Source organism: Physeter macrocephalus, chromosome 21 (assembly GCF_002837175.3).
Source record: "Physeter macrocephalus isolate SW-GA chromosome 21, ASM283717v5, whole genome shotgun sequence".
Classification (NCBI taxonomy): domain Eukaryota; kingdom Metazoa; phylum Chordata; class Mammalia; order Artiodactyla; family Physeteridae; genus Physeter; species Physeter macrocephalus.
This window is the reverse complement of record NC_041234.1, coordinates 18,297,648-18,309,601: the sequence shown is the minus strand read 5'-3', so window position 1 is coordinate 18,309,601 and position 11,954 is coordinate 18,297,648. Positions and strand designations below refer to the sequence as shown.

At 37.3% G+C, this 11,954-nt stretch overlaps 1 protein-coding gene across 1 annotated transcript; it reads right to left on the bottom strand.

Moving 5' to 3' along the window:
* Nucleotides 1-9,006: 9,006 nt before the first annotated feature.
* Nucleotides 9,007-10,288, bottom strand: LOC102983345 (DNA polymerase beta-like). The gene has a single exon (XM_055081885.1). The coding sequence runs from the start codon at nt 10,138-10,140 to the stop codon at nt 9,133-9,135; it is 1,008 nt and encodes a 335-aa protein (XP_054937860.1). The 5' UTR covers nt 10,141-10,288; the 3' UTR covers nt 9,007-9,132.
* Between the last annotated feature and the right edge of the window lie 1,666 nt (nt 10,289-11,954).

Here is an 11,954-nt window from a genome sequence, read left to right as displayed (position 1 = left end):
GCATAGCACAGGGAGATCAGCTCGGTGCTTTGTGACCACCTAGAGGGGTGGGATAGGGAGGGTGGGAGGGTGACGCAAGAGGGAGGGGATATGGGGATATATGTATATGTATAGCTGATTCACTTTGTTATAAAGCAGAAACACACCATTGTAAAGCAATGATACTCCAATAAAGATGTTAAAGAATAAAAAAAAATAAAAAGCAAATACAGTCAAAAAATCCTATTAATATTGTTAGCACTAAATGAAATACTTGAAACGTAGATGTATGTTCTTATTGTGACTAGTACATGGTTAGTTCTTTTTAAATGGTAGTTGCTTTTATTTTTAGGTAAAAAGTCTTCTTATGTTTAGTATAGCTTTCTGTATACATCTTAGGATGCTAGATAGTATGAAGAGTTAATGTTTTTTTTCTTCTGACAGGATTTCAGACTTTATAATGTATTCATTTTTATTCTGTTATCTACAGCAAAGATGATAGAAGTGCTAGAAAGGATAGAAATTCCTCACAAAATGGATGAGTGTCCTTAAAGCCCTCAGCTCTCAGAAAATGGTTTGCTTTCATCCTATCAAATGACATTAAGCTTGTCAGATCAAAACAAGTACGGGGACATAGCACAGATGAAAAAAATGCTGATGCGAAGAAGGTACAATTTGGGCTTTTTTTTTTTTTTTTTTTTTTTTTTGTGTGGTATGCGGGCCTCCCTCTGTCGCGGCCTCTCCCGTTGCGGAGCACAGGCTCCGGACGCGCAGGCTCAGCGGCCATGGCTCACCAGCCGCTCCGCGGCATGTGGGATCCTCCCGGACCGGGGCGCGAGCCCGGTTTCCCTGCATCGGCAGGCGGACGCGCAACCACTGCGCCACCAGGGAAGCCCTGGGCTTTTTTTAAAATTTAAGAACAGCAGTACAAAAACCTAGAGGCTTAATTATGAATGAAATAATCCTATGTCACAGGATGTGAGATTAGAAGAGTGTTCATTATTTCCTAAAGCAATATACCTTGACAGCTGCAATACTTTTTTTTTTAACATCTTTATTGGAGTATAACTGTTTTACAATGGTGTGTTAGTTTCTGCTTTACAACAAAGTGAATCAGTTATACACATACATATGTTCCCATATCTCTTCCTGCAATACTTTTTTTTTCCTTTATTTTTTTCTGTTTGCTTTTCAAATCTTTTCAAATCTCATAGCTCCCTCCTGTGTTTATAGAGGGACTAGCCTTTTCTCATCAGCCTGTGCTGTATCTCCTCATCAGGTCCACATATTTTGCAGCAGAGGGAACTTCACTGCATGAATTTCCCAGTAATCAAGTTGAAATTAAAATATTTTTTAGTCCCTGGAAAGTGGCAGGAGAGCACTGAGAAGGAATTTTCTGGAGTAAAATGCTGGTATTTATTTAAAATAAAATGTACATTTTTTCATTTCTTTCTGTTTCTTTTTAAATCTGGTGTTTTCAGTTATAAAATACTTACCTCAAGTAATATGATTTTTAGTAACCTCTTTGGAAGTTATCGACATAGAATCTGCAGTCTACAGCCCTAAAATTAATTCACCATGCATTTCTCAAGTGGTTGTGCGCAAGTTATTATGCCAAATATCATGGGTGGGGATGGGAAGACAAAAACCCAGTTTCTCTCTCTAAGGCTCATAATCCTGGATAGGATAGGTATGGCATGGAAAGAGCACATTACCTTAGCTATGGTTTTGACCCTGCGTCTAGCTACCCATATGATCTCTGGACATGGTACTTATCTTCAGGCAGAGAATTGCAGTCATCTCACTTATGCAATGAGGGGAATAGACTGGGCCACTGTTTCCTAAATTTAGGTGGTTATGAACTAATCTGGATCATTGTTTTCTTTTTTTTTTAACATCTTTATTGGAGTATAATTGCTTTACAATGGTGTGAAAACAAGCTCTCAAATTCTACATTCTTAAGTTGTGTCAGTGAGGCAGAAATTTACCAAAGAGAGATGGAAAAAAAAAAGGTAAAATGAGGAAGAAGGTTAAAAAAAATAAGTAAAACTTAAGTGGGAGGGGGGCTTAAGTGAGGTAGAGGCAGAACAAGGAAAAAAGAAAAGAAAACAAAACAAATTAGGTACAAGTTTAAGGGATCCAGTGTCATGAGTGGCAGTATAAATATATGGAGAGGAGAAAAATAACCACATCTCTTATTTCTGTTTCAAATACCTTAAGTGTAATTTAAGCCTCACAAATACCTATGGAGTATGTACCACCATTCTTACTTAAAAGATAAAGAAAGAAATTTGTAGGAATTGGGAAAAATGCTTAGGATGCCTAACTCATTTTGTTCGTTTCTAAAACTCAATCTTGTTCTTTAACCTGTACCAAACCTTCACTAAAAGAATCCCTAGTTACTGTACTAAAGCACTGGTTCTCAGACTCAGCCATACGTTGGAATCACCTGAGAAACCCTAAAACATACTAATGCCTGAGTCTCACTCACTGTAAGAAATTTCAATTTAATTGAAGTATGGCCTGATAATCTGGATTTTTAAAGCTCTTTGGGTGATTCTAATGTGTACCAAAGTTTGAGGATGACTCAAGTCTTTGACTTTCTTGCCATTTATATAGTTCAGTAGGTTCCTAAGGACTTTGTCAACATTAGACCTTTTAATTAATATTTCAAATGCAAGTCATTTAATAACTTTATGAAGGAAGAGGCTCTGCTCCAAATTGTTCATGTCAGGAAGTTTGTACTTTTGCAAATAACAAGAATTAACATGGTTGTCAATTCCCCTTTCCTCATATCTGGAGGCTACACCCGTCCTTGATTTTCTGGTTAAGTGACCTTATCTCTATCATCACAAGGGGCGGAAGACGCCGCTTGTGCTTCTCTTAGGACTGTTCTCTGTTCTGTTACACAGCATATAGCCACAGCTGCCACCCTGATAGCAGTTTCCTCTTTTTCAAGTGTCCAGGCCTCTTGCACCCCCTTGGTAATCTATCAGAGAGTACAATTGCCCTCTTCTGTGGAAATGTGGGTGAAAAAAACTTTCTTCAGTCATTTGCCACACACAGCTATTTTGTATAATCTATTTTGTCCTCAGAAGATTTATTAATTGAAATAAAAATAGGGTGAGATTATTTAGAAATCATGGCCAGTTTTCAGAGTGTTGTCCTCTGGATGACAACTCTAGATGAACTGTTTAATGTCAAACACATGTGTGGTTTTTGAGCCTCAAATTTGGTCAACCTATTAGTTGAGCCCACATCCGTATCTACTTATATTTGGTTTTTTGGTCTCTTAAACAAGCTGATTCATTCCTAGGCCTCAGTGGTTTGTTTTGCATACATGCAAGACTTCAAGTGTTGTCTTGTACTTTCAGTTAAGACTGCCACGTATGCTTTGCTATATTCTGCAAAATCCCACTTAGAGTATTGCATACAACAAAACAATTGCATAGAAAAAGAAAAATCTATTCCAAATGTCAAGATCAGGAATCAAGGCATTTCTGTACAGCTATAAAATATTATATGAGCATATGTATTCCTATAATTTATCTTATCAAAGCAACAATAAAAAGCTCATAAAGTTATAGTTAGAGTGTATTATACTTTTACTAGTATCTTTTAAAGAGTTTTGGTAATGCTGTGGTCAAGCAATAAGTAAAAATGAACCCATTTGTAAAATCAAAACCAAATCCTCCCAAATCCCATTTTCTAATAATCACTATTTCAAAAATGTTGGGGAAGGAAAAATTTCCTCTCTACCCTTTCTATGTTTTTCTGGCTGGTCTCAGAATTAAATTGACATGAGACAGACTAACAGGAGAAAATCAAATTTAATTTTGAACATATAGGAACAACATAAGAAAAATGAGACCCTTTGACATTCAGGCAATTGAGGCTTATATATCACCCTAAACTGAGGAGAAGGAGGTAGGGGTCTGGGACTTCTAAGAGGAGGAAGACAACTTATAGGAAGATAGGAAAAACAAATGTTTGGTAAAGAAATATTTGCTGGGCCACGCAGAAACAATGGGACATAGGCCTTGCTGAGTTCCCCCTACCACACCTAGCCCATATGTTTTGTAGATATCTCTGGTGATAGTGCTCTTTCTGGACCAGGATCTCTGTCTAAATGCTTTTAGTCAGTTAACGGGGAGGTAAAAAGAAAGACTTTCTTAGTCTTTTGTTTCTTAAAAATAATCAGCCTAAATTAATTCTCTTGCCAAGGAGACATATTTTGGGGTGGCAAATTTTGCTCCCCTACAAAAACAATGTTTATGTTTTTATTTCAAGTGTGTAATCAAACATTCAAGATATATGTATTGCACATATGTGTATTTCTTTTACTTCTGTTATATACAAATTGAATACTATACAAAATAGTGTGTATGTGTCTTGGTGCCGTCATAACTGTTGTGGGAAAACATGTACACATATGCACATGAACATAGGAAAGCCAGCAAAAGAGCTATTAATGGTTATTTGTGTACATGGGAGGGGCCATACTATCATGACACTTGTCTTTAAAGTGTCCAATAGATAACATTTATGAGCACACTCTAGGCACCAAAATATACTTCATTTTTTCCCTTAGTGGCAGAGTAGCTTTTCTCTTAGAATTGGAATCATTTTCTGGCACCTAATCAATGACATTATATTGAGCAGTTATGCCATTTGTTCATTCATTACATATTTATTTTTAATTTTCAGTGCTATTCTTTGATTTAGTTATACCCTTTCTCCTTCAATAAATGATTTGACATAAATGTACATTATTAGATAAATTGAGATGTGTGCACATTTTTAAAGGGTAATTTGGAAAGTGATATTTATTTGGAAGGGTAAATGGGAAGGATGGGGTAGTAAGTCAAAACATGTAAAAGAAAAAACTCTCAAAAATAAGTTGAAGATGAGAAAATAAATGCCTTTCACTTAATAAAACAAGAAATAATAAAGCTAAAGAAAGTAAAAATTGCCAGTGCCTACATTTCAATTGCAGAGTGGCTCGTATAACCCAATATTGTACTTTGAGTTCCCAAGTTGGATTTTAGGTCTGATTCTGCTACCATATTGCACTGTGACTTTGGAAAAGTCATTAAACCTCTCTTGTCCTTGTTTTTCTTTTAGATATAATTTGTTTCCATTAGATAAGTGACTTTGAAACTGAAGAAGTAACATCCTCTAAATGGGCAATGACACAGACCCTGGAGTCAGGGGGCCTAGATTTTTTTTTTAATTTAATTTTTTTTTTATACAGCAGGTTCTTATTAGTTATCCATTTTATATATATTAGTGTATATATGTCAATCCCAATCTCCCAACAGAGGGCCTAGATTTGAATCTCATCCCTGACATTTGCTGGGTGTGTCCTTGACCTTCTGTTTTCACATCTATAAAATGAAGATAGTAATAGTACTTTCCTCATGAAGTTTTGGAAGAGATTAATTATGTTAAGATACGTTAGGTGCTTGGGCTTGTGTCTAGTGCCTAATAACGGTTGCGTTATCTACTATCATTGTTATCATTTAAAACTATACTCAGGTGTGCCAAATGGCCCCTTAGAGCTCTTTCAGGGGCTCCATTGACCAGAGGAGAAAAAAAAAGGTGCTGTAAGAATATGACTATATAAAATTAAAGTTTTAAAATAAAATAATGTGATTATATTGGCATAAAGTATATTCTAAAAATCTATGGGTTTCAGTGATTCTCACATTTTGAGTACAAGGACCCTTTTTCAAGGCCTTAAATTTTAAAATGGCTTCCTCTACAAGAGATTAAATTTTTAGCATTCATTCATTCATTGAAACAATACAATCATTTCAGTAAAAATGTTCAATAAATTTGCACGTATTAGGGTAACTGATAGGAATTTACTATTTTTTTCCCCAAGACAAACTATTGGTTGGAAGAACGTGAAGGATTCTGGAGAGGGTATGATAAATTCCTTTAAGATGATTAAGAAACTTCTTGGAGAGAAAGATTTGAGATCCCAAATTCTTCTTTTCCACAGGATTCAGTTAAGAAAACTTGTTATAGTGAGGGTGGCTATTCTTACCCAAGATCCTTAAAGTAAAATCTCTTCAAGTTTGCATATTAATTAAAATAGTAATAGATGTGTAACAGATAACTACTAAAATCTCAGCAGTTTGAAACAATAAAGTCTGTTCTTCATTCACATAATAAGAGGTGTGGCTAGTTCTGATCAGATAGTTTCCTATAACTGGTGATTCAGGATTTAGCTTCCTTCAATCACACAGCTTCCTTATCTTTAAAATGTGAATGCCTGGTTAACCTTGGGAAACAATATCTAGATAGCAGAAAGGGAAAGAGAAGGTGTAGGACCACACAGAACAAGTAGCATACATCCTGTCTTCTGATACTCATTGACCAAAAGTAAGTTATATGACCAAACCTACATTTACAGGAAACAGGGAAATGTAATCTCACTGTGCACATAAGAAGAAAGCAGTTGGACTTGGTAAACAGCTGGCTGGTGTCTACCAGAGGATAAAGGTTTTATTTGGCGTGATTTTGGTGGTAATACGGGAAGAATGGGAATTACAGTTTAGTGAAGTGATGAAAGTGTTCCATCCTAGATCTCCTAGGAGGGAGGATTGCACTTTGGTAAAAGGGTTGTGTGAATTCATTTAAAGAGCTGACATTTTGGATCACTAGGTCAGTTTTGGTGTGGAATACCCTGTGGGTGAGTACGCTCTCAGTGAGGCTAGACTTGAAAAACCTTGGAAGGCCCAGTCTGTGGTGATAGGGAAAACAACCAGAAGGCAAAGGGCCTCTTTGTCTCTCCTAGATGTTCACTGGAATACGTCTTCACTCTGGGCTACCAACTGCCAGTGGTAGTCACAGAATGTTCCTGTCACATATGAGTTTCTGCTCCCGTAATGGGAGACAGCCACCAATATTTACCATTTGATAAGAATCGAAGCTCTGTGGAAAGTTTTTGGCTTTATTGTGGTGTTTAGGGGAAAAAGAAAGATGTTCTTGCAATGATATGAGATGTGAGCTGTTAAGTGAGAGTTTAAATGATTATGTGCTTTTTTTTCCCCCTGCTATGGGCAAAGTGAAACACATCAGATACAGTTACTTTATTAATCATAAAATCATATGCAGACATTTGAACAATATTGTTTATTTGTGTAGACACAGAACTTATTATTATAACGATAGGAGCAGATATGGGTTAACATGTACATTGTACTAATTCCAAAGCACTTATGATTTCTTGGGATCAGAATGGAGATTGCTGGGATGGAGAAATCATATTAAATTATATCCTGGTTCCTATATGTAAGAATTTTTCTCATAAGGCAGTAAAGCTTAAAGATGTGATGAAAACAGGTAAGAAAACAGGAATGGAACATTGAGATTCAGATGGCTCTTCTAATTTTCACATATGAAAGGCTAGCTCAGATGCAGTCAAATTCCAGGAGTGTGGGTAGATCCTAATGAGACCAATTTGAGCAGTTTTAAGTGGTTTACTTAGGTCTTTTTGGCACAGTGTATTCCAAGGAGAAGGGGCAGTAGTTTTGGTACTTCTGGAAGAGTAGATACCTCTATAACTGCATCAGGTTGTTTTAGCCCCACCTTCTCCAAAGTGACAACTGCTTCTCTGCTTCCTGAGCTGACCTAAACTCTACAGAATCTTTAAACTTATGGATAACCCAAAGATGCCCTTGTGTCCTAAGACTAAGTTGGCCATATAGTTTATCTCTAAGCCACTAAACTTTTGAGAAAAAAAAAGAGATACTACACAGTACAGCAAGAATAAAGCAAGTGCATTCTGTATAAACCAGAATCTAAAAATCTCCCTACTTAAGGCAGAGCTTCTCAAAGTGTTGTGTGAGGAATTACTGCATCAGAATCTCTAACAGAGTTTAGGAAATGCAGATGTGTGGTTCTTAACCTTTACCAACTAATTAAGAATCTCTGGAAACAGGGCCAGGAATATGCCCTTTAAGAAGCCTCCCAATTCTCAAGTCATGTGTTTCTTATACGTGTTAAAATCTTCATGGTCATAGATAACAAAACCAATTGGAACAATGCTGAAATGAGTCTTTCTGAACCAGTTGAAATGCACAGTAGTATTTGTAAATGGGTTTCAACCAGAATAATAGAAAATTTGTTGTATTAGTTAAAAAGTTTTGTCCTTTCATTACTTTTCTGATTTCAGTCTTAAATTATATACAATAGACTGTTACCTTCACTGGTATAGAGCTAGAATAAAGATTTCTTACAAAGGACTTCCCTGGTGGCGCAGTGGTTAAGTATCCACCTGCCAATGCAAGGGACACGGGTTCGAGCCCTGGTCCGGAAGATCCCACATGCTGTGAAGCAACTAAGCCCATGTGCCACAACTACTGAGCCTGTGTTCTAGAGCCTGCATGCTACAGCTACTGAGCCTGCGCACCACAACTACTGAAGCCCACGTGCCTAGAGCCCGTGCTCCACCACAAGTGAAGCCACTGCATTGAGAAGCCTGCTCACTGCAACGAAGACCCAACACAGCCATAAATAAATAAATAAATTTATTTTAAAAAAAGATTTCTCAGAAAGACAAATACTATAAAATCTCACTCTTATGTGGAATCTAAAAGAGTCAACGTCATAGAAGCAGAGTAGAATGGTGGTTGCCAGGGGCTGGGGGAGGGGGAAGTGGGGAGGTGATGGTTAAGGGTACAAAGTTTCAGTTATGTAAGATAAATACATTCTGAAGATCTGTTATACAACAAAGTGCCTATAGCTAATGGTACTGTATTATATACTTAAAATTTTCGAAGAGGGCAGATTTTATGTTCAAGAGTTTTTACTACACACACAAAATTATAATAAAGGGGACAGGAGGAAACTTTGGGAGGTGATGAATATGTTCATGTTCATGGCCTTGATGATGCTGATGGTTTCATGGGTTTATACCTATCTCCAAACTCATCGAGTTCTCTACATTAAATATATACAGCTTTTTACATGTCACTTATATCCTAATAAAGTGGTTTTTTTTTTTAATAGTACAAGAGGTTTTATTGACTAATGCAAGCTACAGCATGAAGAAACAATTATTTAAAAACACCACAGACCCTTACGTAGCAAAGGTTAAGAAATAAATTAAGACCTATTGGGCTGTGCCGGGGAGGACGGGCCTCATTCACTTCGATCCTTGGGTTCTCGGTATTTCCACTGGATGTAGTCAAAGATGTCCTTCTCACTATCCACGGGCAGCGGCTCTCCAGCAACTCCAGTGACTCCCAAGGGACGGATTGTGTATTCATTGATTGTGAAGCCTTTTTCTAGGGCATGAGCTCTCATATTCTTATTGAAAATATCACTCCCAGTGAAATAGAGGACACCACAGTAATACTGATCCTTGGGTATCAACCTGATATCAATTCTCCTGTGTGGATATTCCTTTTCATCGTTTTTACTGGGAAGCTGGCAAACACCCATGAACTTTGTTTCCCCTTTTGACAGAGTGTCTGTAATAAAATGGACCTTCTGTAACTGCTCCACAACACGATGTAACAACTTTGGCTGTTTGGTTGACTCAGAGGTAAAGCTTGGATGGGTCAGAAGAACATCCATGTCGCCACTGGACTCTGCACCTCTTCTGAAACTGCCACACACTGTAGCAATGTATTCAGAATCCACCTTTTCAACTTCACTTAGTACAATATCTTGCATTTGTAACATCTCTTCACGAGGAATTCTTTTCTCAAAGTCCTCAAAATATTTTAGCCCAATTCGCTGATGATGGTTCAATTTATCTTCATTTTTTCTGAGATCTTCTAATGTCTTAATTCCTTCATCTACAAACTTCTTTGCAGCAGATGGACCAATGCCACTAACTCGAGTCAGGAAATTGATGGATGAACTCGTATCATCCTGCCGAATCTTTTCCAGTTTACGCAATTTTCCAGTAGCTAAAAACTCATCAATCTTTTCAGCAATTTTTGTTCCTACTCCAGGCAGTTTCTTAGCTTCTGCTCCACTCTTTATTTTGTGTGGGTACTTTGCTATCACAGATGCTGCTTTTCTGTAGGCATTGTACTTGTGGATGGCCTGGTTCACGTTCTTCTCAAAGTTTGCGAGTTCTGTGAGCATGTCGGTGATGCCCCCGTTGAGCGTCTCCTGCGGCGCCTTCCGTTTGCTCATGGTGGCCTGCACCCGACGACCGCAGAGAGCTCACAGCCAGGGATGGTCCCCTCGCCCAGCTTTTGGGTGGGACTGGGACCTGCAGAGGACGCAGGAACAACCCAACGCGGCGAAACCAGCGCGACCGGCTGAACAATGAGGGCGTCTGACTGGGCGGGGGGGGGGCGCTAAAGTGGTTTTTAAAAACATATTTCACATGCCTTTTGAATTTTGTGCTATATTTTGTGTTTTTCCTTCTGAAGCCCTAGAAGTTTAGTGTGGAGTGATATTAATGTATCACATTAACTTTTCAAAAAGAGTTACTTTAATACTATAATTTCAAGCTTTCTAATCCAATATCAATCTTAATAATAACCTGTTGATATTTAAACATCTTTCAGGTATAAGACATTGTCTAAATTCTAGATTGAAAAACAGTACTTCTCTTAAAAAGTAAAACTATCAATATATATAACTGTTGAAAAAAAACCCTTTGTCTACATGTACCTATTAAATCATGGGGCATAAATTCTCAATACACAGCTTTGAAGTTTAAGGAGCTGTGTACATTCACAGTTGTTTTGTTCAGGGTCCACAGCAGGCTTTCTTGTTTGTTCTAAAGGAGATGGAAGGATGGTAACTTTACTGGTGTGACAGTGAAGAATCTAAGTCTATGTCCTGCTTTTGACATTTGTTCGAAGCCTTGTTTAACTTAAGCTAGAAAATCAATCTTCCCCCTCTGAATCAAATCTCAGCAAGTCTTTGGATGAGAACAGAATCCCCTAGACTACCCTGCCTCCTTTATGGACTACTGAGTGTATTTTTTATCTTTTACTGAAGTTATTATTTTCACAGGGGAAATCTGTTGTAAACTTGTTGTTTGCTGTGCCTCAATCAAAACTAGCAGTATTATGAAAATTCAGTGTGAATTTGTACTCTTGATGCAGGAAACCCTAACAGTTGTTAGTGTTCTTGAGAGGGATTGATTCAATTTAATTCAATTCAATCAATTCAAGTGTCAAGTACATTTAACGTTTGTTAAATGTCAGTCATATTATTGTATATTAAGGTTAAAAGATGAGTATATTTAAGAATCTGTTGTCATTAGAGTGTAACAAACAATTGAGCTACACAGAGGTAAAATTACAGTTTTGAGGAGAAAGTGATTTGAGTGAGAGAGAAAATAGGTTTCACTGCATTTGGGTTTTAAAGGATGAATAGGAGTTTTCTAAGTGAATGAAAGGGGGAAATATTTTCAACAGCGAGAACAGCAACTGCTAACACTCGTAAAACAACAAGGATAGTAGATTTTAATTACTAAAAAAAGACATTAGTTAAATTGGCAGACCAAGGCCAAAATATGGAGACCTTTATGACATGTTCAGAAGTTGGACTTTATCATTAGTGCAATGGAAAGATATTGAAGTCTTTAGATAGTTGATGGTCAAATTTGCAATTTAGAAATAATATTGGTAGTAGTGTTGAGGATGAATATGAAGGGCAACAGTTCAGATGGGAAGGGAAGAAATAGATAGAGGGCAGCCTAGGCTAGTGATGACAAGGATCTGAATCAAGGCAAAGGAATATGATTAAAATGAAGGACTTTAAGAGATCTCTAGGCAGAAGAACTGATTAACCCTAGTAATATATGGGATAGAGGGAAAAGTGGGGAGGGGGAATATATGAGGGAAAGGCAGGGGTCAGGATTACTTCTGTATTTCTGTCTTTGCTTAGTGGACAGTGGTACCAATAGAAGTAACACCTGATTCTGAAGTTGTATGGTTTAGCTTAAGAGGGAGCATGATTGCTTATGATTAGAATAGTATGCAACTTAC

Coding starts and splice junctions, on each gene's coding strand:
- LOC102983345 (XM_055081885.1), bottom strand. CDS start 10,140: ATGAGCAAACGGAAGGCGCCGCAGGAGACGCTCAACGGGGGCATCACC.